Here is an 18,997-nt window from a genome sequence, read left to right on the forward strand (position 1 = left end):
AGAGTTTCTATCGAACCACTAAACCACCCAGATTTAGCTTATTAGAGATAATTTTCATTAAGCTTGGAGTTTAGCTTTAGCCAACAACTCCTAACTCGACATTTCTTTTTCAAAACTCTTTTATTATTGTTATTGTTTCTTTTTAATTCAAAATTTTAATCTAATTCCAAATTAGTAGTTAAATTATGTTAAGGTATTTACAATGTATTTTCTTAATTTTTTTTAGTGGTAGTCGTTTGCAGGAGAGAATTGACTCGTGATTAGGTGTTTTTTTTTTCCTGCTTTTAATTCATTTAATAAGATCCTAGAGTGCATCAAAGTTGACCGAAAAATTGAACAATAGGTCAAATCATATGCAATAACACCACAGAGAAGGATTCATCGAGCTTCATAAATTAAAGGGCAATGGTTATATCCTCCTCTTTACAAGTTTTATTTAAATTTGGAAGTATTAGGAATTAGAATAATGTAAAAGACAAAAGCTAAACAGAGGGGGTCAACCGTTCATGTTTGATCATCTCCTTCATGCGAATTCAATTCTTTACTTTCATATACCTCATATTATTATTATTATTATTATTTATTAAGCGCTGCAAAATAAGGACCATTAATGTCAATGAATTGTAAGTTACAAATAAAGTGGATAAGAAGAATAAAAGAGTCACTATAGAATTGAGTGATCAGATTCGACAAATTCACTATACTAATTGAATAGATATTAATGTCTTTTTCGATTATCCAAATGAGCGAAAAATCGTTTATACTTTAACTAAAGGAGAAATCATTGTTGCAATTAGACAAGAAGAGAAAAGAAATAATTCTAAGGATAATAATGCGGAAATACAAAAAGTCTTGTGTCATGAAGCTCTAAACATGCTTGAGAAACTAAAAATATTTTAGCTTCAACAAGAAGGTATCCATGCTAACGAGCTATTATGTACTCGTAAAGTAAAAGATGTGATAACAATTCTAAAACATAAATCATTGTCCCAAACAATTTTAAATAAATATTTTATTTTATTTTAAACCTTTAGTTTTATATAATATATATTTTTTTGTAATATACAGATAATTATTACTATGTAGAGACAACTTTCCTTAAGACGAGAATTAGTAAAATTATAACTTATTATAAGATAGAGTTTATTCTTGTTTATAACTATCCCAAATTAGGACTATAATTTTTTATGATTATGTAGAGTTTATTCCTATATAGAGTATCACTATAGAGAAGTTTTACTGTATCATTTTTTAAAAATAAATATGTAATGCAAAACTTGGGATACAATCGATAGCAGTACTCGTAATCCTACAACCCTGCTAACATGCTTCAAGTTCAGAAGGCCTAGCAGTCCAGTTTTAAGGCATATTCTACCTGTTAATTCTCCGGTATATGCATTTTCCTATGGCAACGATGATATGAAACAATGAGAAAAATGCAGTATAATTCACTCACTCGCTATCTTTTTCTTCCTATAAATTCAAGTCCAGGCAAACCTCTAAAATCAAATGGTCGAAGAAGGCATGATGAGAAGATTTACAACAGATGTACTTACATAAAGCAGTCATTATCTTGAATAACGATCTACAAGTGCTTTTGCTCTCTCTGGTGCGAAAAACCGAGCCTGCAAATAACACCAGCAACTTCTGTTTATTATCTTCTTTCATACACATACAATGAGATAATAAACTTATGAAATGTACGCGCACTAAAATCAATGGAGGCACTGAAATTCAAGGGTGACGGGAAAGTACATCTAAAAGTACAAATAGGAGTGGTAGCAACAGAAAGACTCAAATAAAAAAACATCAAACCAGCCTCAGATTTTCTATCTCCCAACTTGGATAACAATCAAAATAACAAATACAATAATGTAATGGCAGAATGTTTGAAGGTTAGTCAAGAGATAAAAGAACATGGACCGGAGAAATTTGGGATTAATTTTGGAAACCTTGCATAAAAGGCTTATTTTATTATTATGGACTCAAAAAGTTTTGTTTTTATATAATCTGATCCACTTAAGCAAAAACGAATTCATATATTTTTGTTAATGCGAAATCAGCAGCAATATACTCACTTGGATAAACATCCTCTCTGCATCTCCAGCACTTCCGTTCTCCTTCAAAATAATTCCCTGCAGAAGCAATAACAAAATTATAATATATAGATGTCAACAGAATAGTTATTGGTCAGCAGGATAAAATTCAGAGGTCGACTGACACTTTGTCTACCCTTCCTGCTTAATAGATCTAAGCTACTCAAATGTATCATAGTAGAATAGTATCATCATAATAATGTCAGTTGTAGATCGTATGTCAATTTGTTCTCTTTCAATTATAATGTATCTGTGTGGCTAAATCTGATTTCTGAGGATAATATATTCATGTGCCTGCCACATCAGTCTACTGTTGCTAGATAACATGCAGTATTTGACGTAGCAAGGGAAAAACGAATTTGCGGCTAATTATATTGAAACTATTGAGTTTCACTAGTCTAAGGTTAATAGAGGTTGAATATTATTGTTGATCCATTTCTGATTTATTAGAGTGTATTGGATCCATGTGATGAGTCCATTTATTAAATTTGACTGTAAACATGAGCAGTGTTTTAGAGTTTTCATACAATTGTGAATTCTTTCAATCAGTTTAAACTTTTGTAATTAGCAGTAATTCAGAAAAGGTCTACATTTACTAAGCTATAGGACATCTGATATATTCAAGATTTACATGATTTTGAAGATTGGGTCATCATTATTAAAACTAAAAAGGACCTTTAAAATGAGAGTATTTGACAATTTAGTTGACTAGCTAGGTTCTATATGGTCTTTTAGTTAATTTAGATTTGACATCATCATGTCGCTGTTATAGTGTAAATATTTAAAAGATGAAATCCTTGAAAATTTTCAATGACAAGATAATCTAAATTCGTAAACAGTAGAAAAAAGAAAGAACCTTTGCTAAGTAACCGCGAAAGTCATTTGGATAGCTAGAAATGAGCCCATCATAAACAGCTACAGCATCACTAACACGACCCCCATCTGAATAGGCTTTCCCAAGAAGGAGTTCAACCTGTAAAGACATATCATAAAATTCTCAAGAGAATTAGAATGCATGTAGAAACAAGAGCCTAAAACCAAAAGATAACATCTCATATTCAATATAACAAATTAAATAAGAGGGAAAAAGAGTCAGATAATTAGGTAAAATTTATTGAATTTCTGCGATCCCCATACTTCAAACTTTTAAAAAATATGATAAATATATCTTTTCTTTATCATGGAACTGAACAGTTAAGAAGTATTAAGTTTTGTACCACCTTTTTCATGAATTTTACTCTCTGATTTATGATTAGTGTTTCAGTTATTATCTTCTCTTTCCTCTTGAAAAACTCGCAAGCACTAGAAGCAAATTCTCTGGCATTCACGTCTTTAGTTTTGTCCTTTCAATTTCAAAAGCAATTGGTATCAGGCTTTATTGAGTTATGGAGTCTGTACTCTGCCTGTAAAGAAACGTCAAACAAATAGTCCTAAAAAATGTATAGCTAATCATGAAGGGGAAGGTTCAAGAGCACCATATTTTTGACACAATTTTTAGGTCATTAAAACTTAACACTTTTGATGGTTGAGATTCAATGCAACTTGCACATTTAATGTACTTTAAAAATGACAACTTAGATATAATCTCAGTCATTAAAATGTTTTAATCTAACGACTTAAAATTGTGTCAACACTTGGGTTAGGATCAGGAGTAAACAAGTTTTGACACAATTTCTTTGAAAAAATTTCTAAGTCATTAGATTAATGAATTTGAATAATTGAGATTGCATCTAAATATGGTATTTTCAAATTGCATTAATTATGCAAATCGTACTGAAATCTCAACCGTCCAAAGTGCTTTAATTGTCTCATATTTTGTGTCAAAAATGTACTATTTTATATAATGTCATATTATATATATAGGGACAGGATGAACAACTCCTTAACTTTACACTATTTCTTACATCAATTTCTAACCTTTAGATGAAACAATAATCAATGACTACGATTAGATTAAATGCACTCCTCATTTAATAGATAAGTGTCTTGAAATAAAAACATTTACAGTTAATTATTTCTCTTATTTTTCTCTCTCCATTATATTTGTTATCTTCTCTTTCCTCTCCTCAGGAAGCAAATTATTTTCAATAAATGCAAACTTATAAAATATCCAAAAGTACACAAAATAAAACTATTTCAGTATCTTCCACCTGCACAATTTGCATTAGTGTAAATAACATTGCATAAGAACCAGATGGTCTATGCTAATATTTTGGTTTCTTAAATTCAGAATTATAAGCTATTCAGAAAAAGAAAAGGAAAGAGAGAGTATAACTATATAAGAATTCAGAGGACTCTCTCACTAGACGTAACTTTTCTAAAAAGAAAAAAAGAAAAAAGTCTTGATTTGATTTATAATCAAAGGGTTGATTTGGGACCTAAGTTTATGAACTATGTAGTAAAAAATCTAATTATATATTATTTAAGGATTAATATCTAAGCATATTCATTACGCAAAAAAAGAACAAAAAAACAAATTTTCATGAATATGTAGCTTACTTGATAAAATTTATGCATTAAATTATTTAAGAATTCACATATGGAGAAAATATAATGCCAAAACAAAAGTTTGGAATTAACTATTAATAAATTTGTATTTATTAGGTGAAGAAAGAGAAGGAAAAAAGGAGAGATAGGGGAGAGGAGAGAAAAAATAACCATAAATGTGTTGATTCCAAGACACTTATCATTTAAATAAGGAAGCATCTAATCAGTCCTAGCCTTTGACTGTTATTTAATCTAAAGGTAGAATTTGATGCGAAAAAATAGGGTAAAATTAAAGGGCTATTGATCCTGCTCACAACCACAAACTTGAAAGCACTGCTACATTACCCAAATCATTCACCGAATCTACAAACCCAAACTAACGAAAAATCTAACTAGACATGACCAGTGAAGAAAAATTTCCTCCAGGTTGACAATAATTGACAATTAGATATGTTATAAGAAAACAACTCACTTGAATGGGGTCAACTTTTTGCAGTTCCTCCTCATTGCCGTCAGCCTTAACATTAAGATCATTTGATTTTTCCGAACTCAGACGTTCGCGGTAGGCCAGAAGGAATTGAACAGCCTGCATAGAAAGAAAAAGATGAAAGTTTTATTTTAACAGAAAAAAAAGTGATAATTGAAAAATTCTGGCAACAATGTTCAAAGCGCAATTATTTGTAGGAAAAATTAGTTGCCTCAAAACCAACTTTTTTACTTTAAAATCTCTGCAAAGTAGGGTTCAATATGGCAACAACAGAATGCAATTAGACATTACAACTATTATCAAATTTCTTCAGGTTCTCAAATTTCTCAACCAATACCATTCTCCAGCCATTTAGGAACATCCAATCATCAGGAAATTCTATAACAAAATTATAGCCAGTTGAAAACCAAAATGGTTATGGTAAATAGCCATTGATAACCATCCCATTTCATTCCACTTTAACGAACAATTTTCTTTATTTGGTGAAACCTCAGCAGAACAAGGGAATTATTAAATGAAAAGATAAGGACTACACCAAGTCAGCCCTTAAAAATAAATATAAAAAAATGCTGCATAAGTTCAGAAAAGAAAATGCATGCATCCCCATGTAAACTTATTTTTTAACTACAGATTTAAGAAAATTCTGAGCTAGCTTCATTTTTAAGTTTAAATCAATACGTGCTCGATGCAAACTTGGAAACTTTTATTTAAAACTTTCTAGTAAAAAACAAATACAGAAACATGTAGATTAAAAGTGTGCCTAGATACAACTCTGAAAAAGAACAGAACAGAGAAATGATTGGACCTGCAAAACAACATTATGAACCAGTGCTGCATCTGCATTCTAACATAAATGGCATACCTCATCTGGTTTCTTAGCAGCAAGCAGTGAGTTTGTATAGCCCCGAAGAACCTCAAAATTGATGTCCTTTGAAACCTGTCAGCAAGTAACAAGAAATTCATGGGTAGTACAAGTGAAATTAAGATAGAAGCAGATTATGTAGATAATTTCCAACCAAATCATGATATAAAAGTGGTTTACGTGGTAACTTAACATTTAATTTCATAGTTTGCTACCAAATGTACTTTTACCCATTTCATCCCTATACTACTGAGAGAATAATAAGACTAAAGAATAAAATAAAGAATGATCCTCGGTGTTTTGATGTGTTTACCCATCACGTCATCCAATTTCTAAAGCGATACTTTGCCCTGCTATGGTAACTCCATTAAATTCAATCAACTTAGTCCATCAGAACTGATTGGATATGAAACACAAAATCTACATGTTTGTAACAGTACACTCTGAAACTGGGAAAACTGATGGTTTCAGTTTACATAAATAAAAACATAGACTATTTCTCAATTTTTAGTGCTCAATCATAAAGCATGAAAGGCACATGCTACTGCTACTTTTCATCCACTAGTTTAATGGAGAAAAAATGCAAGGGGGTAAAGAATCACTTCAATAATCACTGAGGGGAAATGCACAAATAAGTATGATCAGGTTATCTCTGAAACAGTCATTGAAGACACAAGGCCAGAAGAAATGAGAACATCACATAATATGTTAGCTGATTTACATTATGTAACGAAAATTCATCTAAATGACATCACTAATTCCACATTGTACAATAAAACAGTTCTAAAAGACAAACTAAACAAAATCCAAGATGCACACATGAACATCAAATATTAGCTCTCAGCGTATAAACTAAGTTGAAAATAAAAGCATATGTTAAATACAAATATATAAAGCTTATCCCTGAAACAGTCAGCTCATCCAAACTGTACTCAACAAATCTAGAGTGAGGAATTATCTAAAACAACGTCGTCTAGAGTGTGAAGTTCTCCATGTATTAGAGAAAAATTACCATTGTAGAAACCCTATATGCAGCAACACTCCCTTCATAATCCTTAAGTTCATATTTAACTTCCCCAAGCAAACGGAAAACATCAGGGTCGGTTGGTTTCTCCTGCAGAACATTAACCAATTTTAATAAAATAATATGCTAATTTTATTAACAGCAAGACTTTGAGGAGCACAAAGTACATAAAATTCATAATATATTCAGTACTGAAACAGACAAGTACAAACCTTCCCCAAGTCCTGGAGGAGTGAGGCAGCCCGAGTGTACTCTCCTAATTCTGCCAATGTCACTGCAGCTCCCTGCAAGATCTCTAGAATGAATTTCAAATGGCTGGCACAGGAAAACATATTGTAAAAAAACGAATGATCGCAGGACTCTGTATAAATAAATGCATGAGTAACAAGGAATCAGACCATAAAACACAAAATACAGAATTAGTCATTTTTGTATCTAATCTAAGCAAGTTTTAGTGGTAATTAGAACATTTTCAATTCAACAGAACACTTGAAGATAACTTATACTTGAAGGACCTTCAGCAAGTTGAGCTACTCATGGAACTGGCTTCCAATCATTGCTGTTGACTGAATTAAGAGTAAACAGAAGAACAAAATGGAACCACTACTCCATAGGTAAGAACCAATAACCCGAACATCAAACTCCAAGTATCTGTACGAGAAGGTCTTTTATATTAAAAAATACTTGATAAATTTTTGTAACTTTCAATGATTCAAGACATGTACAGAAAAATACTACATTGAAGATTCTTGTCATAACATGATTTCTCTAGAATCAGATACCAATTAACATATCTGGAAAACCGCTGAGCTTCTTATAATCAGATTCCCAATCCTTATCCAAAGTTAAAATTATATAAATAAAAAATGTACAAAAAATTATCATGTATAACACCCCATTACTCACTTCAAGGGCAGTTGGATCTTTTGGAGAGACACTGAGTATTGCTTCATATTGTTTCAGCCTAGTCTGCCATAAGATTAAAATGTGAAGATGCTGTAATCCTCCATTGATTAGAAAAACGGAAAACATAATAACTGATCATAGCCAAAAAATTTAAGATGCATAATATAAGTAACCAAAAGAAAGAATAACTCATCACAGAGCAAATGTGCCACCATAAAACTAAAGGATATATCCATATTACCATATTTTTCATTGAATATAGACAAAAATAACCAAAAATAAAATTTGTATTTCTTTAATTGACATTGAATCAGGGATTTCATGCAAATCAATGAAGAGAAATCTCCTCCTTCAACTGTCTAACTTGAATGCCAACCCCCACCTCCAACTTATTTTATAAAAAAAGGTGCAGTTGTACATTTTATTGCATAAACAGACTATTTTAAGAATGGGAAAAGAAAACCTTGCTTTCAAAGAGATATCCTGTTTATGATAAATTAAAATTAACTAAATCGGGTAATCTTCCTTGCCTCGTGTAGAAGGGAAAAAGCAAAAGCTAAAAACAAACAAGAAACTAATCAGGTACTCTTCCTTGCCTCGTGTAGAAGGGAAAAAGCAAAAGCTAAAAACAACCAGGAAACTTTGCAAATTGCATCCCCCCCGGCAAAGACATGGATAAAGTGACGCACAAGCTATAAAATCAGAACACTGTAAGAAAATTGTAGTAACTGCTCCATTGCCTTTGGAAAACATAGATCTATAGTCAGCATCATAGCAATTAATCAAACCTAAAAGCGTTTATGATTTATAAACCACCAACAACCTGTATAAGAAATTCATCAGTGGGACACTAACGAACAAAAATTACCCTAAAAACTGCAGAAAAGACCACATGTCTGGGTTTCAGAGGAAGATTGGAACATTTAGTACCAATAAAACATTTACTCTTCCTTACAAAAAGAAATTTACTCAATGTTGGCTTGACACAAGCAAGAAAGAGAGAAAGCTAAGCTAAAACAGAATGGAAATGATTATCATTGTTATTATGCCTTGGAATAGTTGATGGAAAATTAAGGTCAATACAAATACCAAGGAAAAGAAAAAGGCGATGCTCTTTCAATGAATATTACCTGAAGAGTAGTCTTCTCTTCTTCAGACAGTTTCTTGTCAACAACCCTAGCTTCCTCGGTTTCACTAACACTGAAGATAGAAGACAATGTCAAGATCAATCTGTTCCTCTTGGCATGCAAACACTTAAACCATCATGATAAGACATGAAAAATTAAATTATCCTATAACTTCAATACCCAACAAAAAATGATTTCTTGAAAAGCATAAGTCTAGGTTTCATAATTCCAAATATGGTAACCTATATGATGTGACATAGTTATCGAAAATGAAATTACTCCTCTCTTATGTAACAAAGTTAAATGTAAGGCCTCTTTATGGGCTTCTATCTCTTAAAAATTTATAGATATTCTTCTTTTTCTTCATTCATTTTAGTTGGGAAGCGCCAAGCTCCTAACCTTAGAGTGTCCATTTCTTTGGGAGACTGAGGTTGGGGACGCTTTTGTAATTAGCTTTTAAACATTTTAACCTTTAGTTAGGCCTTATATGCCTTAGATTCTTAGATAGGTTACAGGTTTCCTCTCTTATCTTTGTGGACAGCTAAGTTCACTTACATGTAAACCTTTTAATCTCTTTTGTTAATCATATATTTTGTTCCTGAAAAAATAAAAAATAAAAAAATTATACCGAATACCCTATGCTGGAACAAGTCAAGTATAGAACAGTATATGTTTTTAACAGATCAACAAACAGGTTAGTTAAAGATTTTCTAAGGTCTCTATACAGGATCATGAACTTTAAACTTTATTCAGGATCCATGCCACTAAACTCATACTTGCAGCCCCTCAAAGACCTTTAATGTAATTTGCCTGTCAACTAAATTAGTTAATAAATGGTTTGACTTGTATAACTGTTCTTTGTCTTACTCATGATTGCAAAATTTGTGATCAATGTGTTGCAAATACGAAATATGTTCCAAAAGCTACAGGTGAATATCAGTTCAAGTAAAATCAGTGTCTAAATTTGAAGTCAAACATAAGCATTTTGAAGGCTCAAAAGAGGAAAGCAACAAATATGCCTACAGAGGACCTGATTAACTCACGCATTGACTGAATTTGCTCCAAATTAAAACCTTGAATATATATCCTATCAAAATGAAGTGGAAAACAGAAAATTCCAGTATATGATAGCAGATACTAGTGATTTTGGATTCTAAAGTTGAATTGGTAGATAATAAATAACATTTCATGAAAACATGTTTAAAAATTTTGAGATGATTTTGGGTGCCACAAGCCAAACACATTACACAATGAGATATCATATTCAGTCAGGGTCCTCCGGCATTTGTTGGCAAATTCTACTATGATGTTGGTTTTTAAATCAAGCAGTGTTGGATAGAAATGATCCAAAAACATAAGATTGAAAGTAAAGCTGATAAACAAATCTCATAAATAAGGACTTGAGGGAGAAAACTCTATTTTACTATACCACACCTTCCCGTGGGAAGAAAGTCTCCAAGAGCAAAAACCAAACCAAAGATCAGGACAACTACTCCTACTCCAATCTATTACATGTCAAAATGCAAAGTAGTGGTGTCAATAAAGCTAATAATATATTTGCATGTGTGTGTGTGTGTTATAAGCATTCAGCTGGTACATGATTTATGCTATTTTTTTTTTATTAGTTAACCATACCACAAAGTACAACATATTTACCTTGATACCAAGTCCAATTGTTTTCTTATCTGACTCAATTGGTGCATCATAGTCAATTGCTCCAAATTCTCTTTCTTTCTCTTCCTTTTTCTGCTCAACTGCTGACGTGAGCAGTGCACAGAACGAAAATAGCTCATTGAAAAAGGATTCAAATATGATGTATAAACAAGCAAAATCCATCCAATCAGAGTTACCAAATATTATTGCACTGATTAAAGTACAAAGAATAAACCACAAGAATATGATGTAAATAAACTTTTTGTGGGAAGGAAACTATACAGATATACAGTTTCCAAACTGAACATGATAAACCAACCAAAAAGTAAAACTATGGTAAACAACTATGTCAAACGAATAAACATTAGAGATGGCTAAGATAGATTTCCTAGATGCAATGTCATTAATACTGGAGATGGTAAGAGCATAAAAAATGTTCACTATTGGCATGATAAGTAGCATGGCGATAGTGTATTAAAAGCTTTATTTCCAGGATTATTCCTTAATGCTGAAAAAAGGTGTAGTATGGTGAAGGATCACATGCACAGGTGCATCGCAAGTTTTACAGGGGTTCCTAAGTTAATAAGAGCTGTACAGGATCATACGAATTGGATCTTATAATATTTCAGAAACTTAGACTTTTTATGAAAAACATGAAATATTAGAGTTTCCGCTTTCCTAAATTCTCTAGTCTCCTTCAATATCTTAAAGTTTTTGTTTCTGTCCACCATTTTGAAGCCAATTCTAACAAGCATGCAAATGCAAAATGCAACAAAGTATCACCTTTTAATTGCTGCCAGCCGTTCCTCAAAGTCAACGTCCAAAGATTTGATGTTAGATTTTACAGCAAACTGAAAACTTAAAACAGGCGCCTCTACAAGGAAAATTTCATGTTAAGTTAACACAACAGAATCAACAGAGGAAATAGAAAATTTCCCAAAATCAAATAAAAAAATTGCAAGTAAAATATCAGAATTGTGAAGTTAATACAAAAAACAGCATGACATTAGTCCTCTAATCAATCGAAGAAAACTTCAAGAAGTGTACAGATGGCATACTTACTACTTCCTTTTCTACGCACTCTAGATGATGCAAGTTGTTCGTGCAAAAATTTAAACAAGTAAAAAACTGTTAACAGAAGAGGTCAACTCTCCCAACAATCACAAAAGCAGATCGATTATGAGGAGGTTTCCCTTGAATTGGCCAGTAAGGGCACTCCAATGTTCAGGTCAAACAATGTATTAATCAAAATCAAAGTTTTATGGCAAGTGTTAGCAAAATGAAATATAAAGTAATTGTAAAAGGGTTTCATAAGGATCTCATCATACCTTCTTTGATGACATACTTGGGTATTTGTAAAGCTTTATTGGGGTAATGCAAGATACATTTCCTAAATTATTTAACCACTACCCCAGAGAAGATATATAAATACCTAGGTATGTCACTAAAAAATGTGTGATGAGATTCTAATGGAATCTTATATACTTTCTTATACATTTCATCTTCTAACTCTGGTTTTAAAGCTTCATTTTCCATCAATTTGCCATCTCACTTGATTGTCTTAGCACCCCTGTCATCAAGCAAACAGACACTCCTTATAACAGCTTTACTTTTGTGGTTGCAAGGAAAGCTGAGTTCTCTGTTGTTAGTGGTTTTTCCTAGTCAAATCTTTACACAAGCCTAACAATGCTAGAGTAATCCATCCCTTAAACATGCTTTTTCTCCACCAACCATGGACTTTCATTTTTGTCGTTTTTACTTAAAAAATACCTAATCTAAACAATAAAGATCCTATCTGAATTATTCCAAATCAACGAACAGACATGTGAAAATTATACAATCTATTATGTTTTTTGAGATTTGTGTAATGTAATTGTGTGAAAATGAAACAAAGGCATAATAGTTTTTCTACCATGCTATTGTGTAATTGTGTGAAAATCACAATGCTAGAGTAATCCATCCCTTACCAAATTACATATGGATACAATTGAAAATATAGCAATAAATCAAATAAATAAACCCACCCACCATTAATTTAAAAAAGAATAACTAAAAAAGAACTACTCACGTGTAGGTAGAGGACCAGACTGTTTTGTTACTGATTTCCTGCACCATATGACATACAAAATTGAATTATAAATGATTTTGCAATGACCAAATAAATTGTTATCCTAACTAGCAAATAACTGTAGATATCCTAAGATGCATAACTCTTCCACAGAAATACATTTTATAAGCACGATACAAAGTACAAGAGACTTCAAAGTGATTGACCAAAGGAGCTTCTGGTACAAAAGAGGGCACAAGTCCCTCTGCAATTTTAGAAATTCATGGGCATAATCAGGAGACAAGAACACATTAGCACATCAAAGCTTGCATGCACACACAGACAAACCCACCCATGAACTCCCGTGAGCACATATAAAGACTAAAAAAATTCCTCAATTAGTTGAACTTATATTTTGCTTTTGCTTCGTTATGTAACTACTTGATGCACATCCAGTGGTCTCCTATCTTATTTATGAAGATAGAAACATCATTTGTCTTACCAATATAAATCTTTTTACATCTTAATCATATAACATCGCATCTAGCAGCGGTATCTACTTTCTAAAGAGCACTCAAAAAACAGTTAAAGTACTTATTTTACCTCCTAGCTATTTGAGTCCAGCACTACAAAGTGCTTTCGTGAAAACACTTCAAAAGGACCCCAAATCTTTCCATCTCTGTAATAATTGATAATGTAAAGAGGTAAACCCCATAATACCAGAAACTTATTAAACCATTGTATAAACCTCAAAAGAAAAACCTCACTATGCTAAAATCGCAATTAAGCATCACCAATCTCTACTAAAAAAAGGAACGACAAATTTAATCTCATTTATTCCCCAAATAACCATAAATAAAACTAAAAACAAATACAAAAAAATTTGTATAATTTTATTAATATCCCAAAAAGAGACAATAACAAAAAAAACACCATCAAATTAAAGAACCTTTTTTGTTGTACCGCCCTACCCTTCTCCTCCCTTGAACTACTGGCTTTGTTCGCCTGATTAACAATTAAAAAAAAAATAAAAAAAATTATATAATTTCAGTCCCATATTACAACATCGAATTTTACAGAAAAGATTTGGTTTGGCGTATCCAAAGCTCTCAATTAATAACACATAACTATATACTAAAAAGAAAATTTAAAAAAAATGATCAACAAATTCAACTGAAAACTAATAAAAGAAATGACAGTACCTTGTCTTTTTTGGAACCAAAACCTCGAGATGGTTTCGAATCACAGCATTTCACACGAAATATGAGAAACCTACTTGCTGCTGTCGCAGAAATTACGGTCATGCTAGCGAAATTTTATTTTAAATTTAAAAATGAAAATTCAGTAAATTACTAAACATCCTGTTTCGCTGCAAAAATAAGAATTAATATCTGTGTTTTGGGTTCTGGTTTTGGTGAGTATTTATTTGAACGTTTGTAACGAGGGACAAGGTTGGCTTGTTTTCTGTCTTTTGTGGTGGGTTGTCAGGTCGGGTTCGCTCCGGATTTGGACCGTTTCTACATCTCAACGGTAAAATTTCTTGTTCACAAATTTAAATTTAAATTTAAACTTACACTGTAGCACATACCCGAGAAAAGGTANACAATTGACAATATAGCAATAAATCAAACAAATAAACCCACTCACCATTTAAAAAAGAATTAAGTAAAAAAGAACTACTCACGTGTAGGTAGAGGACCAGACTGTTTTGTTACCAATTTCCTGCACCATATGACATACAAAATTTGAATTATTAATGATTTTGCAATGACCAAATAAATTGTTATCCTAACTAGCAAATAACTGTAGATATCGTAAAATGCATAACTCTTCCACAGAAATACATTTTGTAAGCATGATACAAAGTAGAAGAGACTTCAAAAAGGAGCTTCTGGTACAAAAGAGGGCACAAGTCTCTCTGCAATTTTAGAAATTCATGGGCATAATCAGGAGACAAGAACACAGGAGCACATCAAAGCTTGCATGCACACACAGACAAACCCACCCACGAACTCTGAGCACATATAAAGACTAAAAGAATTCCTCAATTAGTTGAACTTATATTTTGCTTTTGCTTCGTTATGTAACTACTTGATGCACATCCAGTGGTCTCCTATCTTATCTATGAAGATAGAAACATCATTTGTCTAAACAATATAAATCTTTTTACATCTTCATCATATAACATCGCATCTAGCAGCGGTATCTACTCTCTAGAGAGCACTCAAAAAACAGTTAAAAGTACTTATTTTACCTCCTAGTTATTTGAGTCCAGGACTACAAAGTGCTTTCGTGAAAACAATCTTTCCATCTCTATAATAATTGATAATGTAAAGAGGTAAACCCCATAATACCAGAAACTAATTAAACCACTGTATAAACCTCAAAAGAAAAACCTCACTGTGCTAAAATCGCAATTAAGCATCACCAATCTCTACTAAAAAAAGGAACCACAAATTTAATCTCATTTATTCCCCAAATAACCATAAATAAAACTAAAAACAAATACAAAAAAAATTGTATAATTTTATTAATATCCCAAAAAAGACAATAACCTTTTTTGTTGTACCGCCCCACCCTTCTCCTCCCTTGAACTACTGGCTTTGTTCGCCTGATTAACAATAAAAAAAATTATATAATTTCAGTCCCATATTACAACATCGAATTTTACAGAAAAGATTTGGTTTGGTGTATCCAAAGCTCTCAATTAATAACACATAACTATATACTAAAAAGAAAATTTAAAAAAAAAAAAAAATCAATGATCAGCAAATTCAACTGAAAACAAATAAAAGAAATGACAGACCTTGTCTTTTTTGGAACCAAAACCTCGAGATGGTTTCGAATCACAGCATTTCACACGAAATGTGAGAAACCCAGTTGCTGCTGTCGCAGAAATTACGGTCATGCTGGCGAAATTTTATTTTAAATTCAAAAATAAAAATTCAGTAAATTACTAAACATCCTGTTTCGCCGCAAAAATAAGAAATAATATCTGTGTTTTGGGTATAAGGAGGGATAAGGTTGGCTTGTTTTCTGTGTCTTTTGTGGTGAGTTGTCGGGTCGGGTTAGCTCCGGATTTGGACCGTTTCCACATCTCAACGGTTAAATTTCTTGTTTACAAATTTAAATTTAAACTTGCCCTGTTACACATTACCCGAGGAAAGAAGATGAGAGTCTGATATACGGTTTTGAAACTTAACCGGTTGATGATACCCATTTCATTTTGGCAAGGGAAACATGATTAAACTTTTGATTATATTAATAAATATTCTAAATTAATGAAGAAAATTTATAAAATATAACAATCATATTTTAAATTAACGAAGAAAATTTATAAAATATAACAATCATATTCTAAATTAACGAAGAAAATTAATCAAATATACCAGAGAGAATTGGTATATGGAAAAACTGCTTCCCAGTTATACCACAATCCGTTTGAGTCACCCACATCCTTTACTGGAAATGTGGAGTAACTGAGTTTCATGATTCCATTTTCTCTCATATTATACAACATAAAGTTACCTTGACCTTTCAGTACCATTAATGGTTCATATTTCTCCCCAACTTTTTCATGCACAATTTGTAATACATTAAAACGCTGAAGAATTAGACTCTGAAGATCAACATGGTACTTCAATGTCCAGCTTGAATAATCCATCTTCATCTCCATCACATCAAACGTGCTACTACAGGGTCCATAGTTCTCAATTAGATATAAATTTCCCCTCGATTCCCCAAAATATCCGATTCTTCTTTCCGTCCATCCATCCTTTATTGCAGGCATTGGTATCCAGTGCATTAGCTCGTTTTCAACGTCGAATCGCAAGGACTTTTCTCCTCTTCCAACCCAGTGAATCGCGCCATTTGAGTAGATTCCACGCTCGAATAGAATATCATCTTTAATAATGCAAGGATTCCCTGAATCTCTCCATGACCTTGTTCTCGAATGGTATATCTTTACCTCGCAGTACTTGAAGTTGGGCAATGTTTTGGAATCACAGATGCATACAACTTGGTAATAAGGTGATCTTTTAAGATTGCAGACTATGTTAATGGCGACAACTTTCTCACATGGCGGTTTCGGCAAGGAGAAATATTGCTTTGTAGTCGGTTGGCAGATGTAGTACTTTCGCTCTTCTTCGTTGCTACAACGAAAGCTCGAGCAAAGTAGGAGACCGTTGCAGGAATCTCGAATGCAAACGCCATTATTATCTTCAATGAAAGAAAGGGAAGGCTTAGGCGCGGCATCATGGTTTCCTTCATAGGGAAAGAACTCAAGTTCCGAATAAAGTTTAAGTAACAAGAACTTTTGCAGATAGAATCCTGAAACATAGTGTTGGGGATTTCGTCGCGAGTAAGTGGCGATGAACACAGGATCGGAGATGAGATTGTGCCACCATTTGCATACAAGTTTGCATTGGATTAACGTCTTTAAGGGTAATCGAATCAGTATACTGCTAATCGCGTCGTTGTCATTCAAGAGCTTTGGTTCACTTTCTGTGTCAAAACTCATGGTGTATATTGCATCAAATTCTTCTGCAATAAGATAATCAAAATCATCAGTATAAATTAAAACAATTTTCAAGCACAAATTGTACATCAACAAGCAACTATGAACAAAAAATACCTGTTTTTAATTGTATCAAAATGAGATTTACGTTGATGACCCAAAAGGTACACTTTTTCCTGAAAATATGCTATTTAAAGAACTATGTGCTGCAATTTCTTGAGGCCCTATACTCAAAGAAACTTCTTGGAAATTTGATAGAATAAGCTTTAATTGAAAATTTTCATGTACAATAATGAAGTCGTCTTTGGGTCAATGATAAACTTCCATTCTTTTACATGGTTTCTCACTGAGAAATTTCAAAAGCCAGCCACAGAAGACTTAAATAAGTGAGAAAGACTTAATCAGCCCTAAGGTTTTTTTTTTTGCTTAATTTAAGGTTCTAACTTTTTAAATACTAGGAATTACCCCCTCAAACTATGGATCACTAATCAAATCTTAACTTTGAAACAACATTTTTTTAGGCAGAGAAAGGTAAATTAAGAGTGAATTACCCCTTTTTTTGGTCATGTGTAGAGTGAATTAAACATTCAAGCCTTATATAGGTTATGGTCTATCAGAATCAGGGGGATTTATAATAGTAATTTAAACTGCAGGATATGGAATATACTAACCCAAACCTTTTGGGGGTAATGTAACTATCTCAAACTTAAAAAATATAAGGTTTTAACTTTTATATATGGGTTATCTTTATTGAATTTGCTCAACATTGTAGGCCACGTTGGGTTGGGTTATTGCCAAGAAAAGAAGTGGAAAATTAAAGCAACTTTTGACTGGACTACAGTTGGAATTAAGTGACCTCGTAAACTTTTCCTTGAAGTTCAAGAAAAAATAATATGCTTCATGTGGACTTTTGTGGGAACAAACATCAGCAAGACCAATCGAAAGGGCATCGTTTTTGGCCCTTTCTAACAAGTTGCAATGAAAGTTTGTCTTAGATTCTTAAGTTATATATGCTTAATCAATAGATATTGCAATACGAAAACGCACTATAAAGAAGTTTTTTTTAGTAAAATATGCAATGCAAAGCAATGGTTAATTTGTTACCCAAAGGATTATATAAATTAAATATTAAATTAACAGAAGATCGACATCGGCATGAAAGCAAGAGTAGCCTAGTGGGAGACAGGGATGGACCCAGGCCTCTTGAGGGTAGGCCCAGGCCTGCCCTCAACTTTTAAAAGAAATTTGAAAAGTCTTTTTAAAAGGTAAAAAAAAAAAGTTAAAAGTTAAAAAATTAAAAAATTAAAAAGTGGTTTTGTCTTTTTTATATTCAAGTTTTTCTTCCCCCAATTCCTAACACCCCTTTTACATGCGGATCTGGATTTAGAGTGATCTGATCCATATTTTTGTAAACCTTTGTGTATTTTATTTTTGTTAAAGTTGTGATTGAGCTCTAAATTTATGTAGAATATTTTTGGTGGATTTGTGGTTATTATAAATTATAATCATATTTTTCCCTATGATTTGCATTGAATTTCTATAGGATTTAGGATACTTCTCATACAATTTGGGCCTAATTGCTATCTAATTCTATTAATTTGTCTTTGCATGTCTAAACGATGATTTTGATCATAAATAACAGTTTTGAGTGTAAATTATGTAACTTGAGCTTGGAAACTCAGAATGATCTGATTTTAGAAGCTTTGGAAAGCTAAGAAGCAGAGCTACAACTTTCATGTTTTGGGTTTTTCATAATTCTGATTAGACAAGGGTGAAAACTTGGCTTGAAGTC

At 32.3% G+C, this 18,997-nt stretch overlaps 2 protein-coding genes across 2 annotated transcripts; both read right to left on the minus strand.

Annotated features, from left to right (window-relative positions):
- Nucleotides 1-1,500: 1,500 nt before the first annotated feature.
- LOC116107231 lies at nt 1,501-15,831 on the minus strand. Its single transcript, XM_031393537.1, has 15 exons — nt 15,496-15,831; nt 15,245-15,300; nt 14,374-14,411; nt 11,426-11,516; nt 10,646-10,751; nt 10,424-10,494; nt 8,993-9,062; nt 7,863-7,925; nt 7,169-7,240; nt 6,945-7,046; nt 5,933-6,007; nt 5,056-5,169; nt 2,953-3,069; nt 2,079-2,135; nt 1,501-1,625 (listed from the first exon to the last, which is right to left on the minus strand). The coding sequence occupies exons 1-15, from the start codon at nt 15,595-15,597 to the stop codon at nt 1,569-1,571; spliced, it is 1,191 nt and encodes a 396-aa protein (XP_031249397.1). The 5' UTR covers nt 15,598-15,831; the 3' UTR covers nt 1,501-1,568.
- A 237-nt stretch (nt 15,832-16,068) lies between these two features.
- Nucleotides 16,069-17,534, minus strand: LOC116106206 (F-box protein At5g07610-like). The gene is made up of 2 exons (XM_031392552.1): nt 17,323-17,534; nt 16,069-17,231 (listed from the first exon to the last, which is right to left on the minus strand). The coding sequence occupies exon 2, from the start codon at nt 17,206-17,208 to the stop codon at nt 16,069-16,071; it is 1,140 nt and encodes a 379-aa protein (XP_031248412.1). The 5' UTR covers nt 17,209-17,231; nt 17,323-17,534.
- Nucleotides 17,535-18,997: the final 1,463 nt, after the last annotated feature.

This window comes from Pistacia vera, unplaced genomic scaffold (assembly GCF_008641045.1).
Source record: "Pistacia vera cultivar Batoury unplaced genomic scaffold, PisVer_v2 Contig117, whole genome shotgun sequence".
NCBI classification, from domain to species: Eukaryota; Viridiplantae; Streptophyta; class Magnoliopsida; order Sapindales; family Anacardiaceae; genus Pistacia; species Pistacia vera.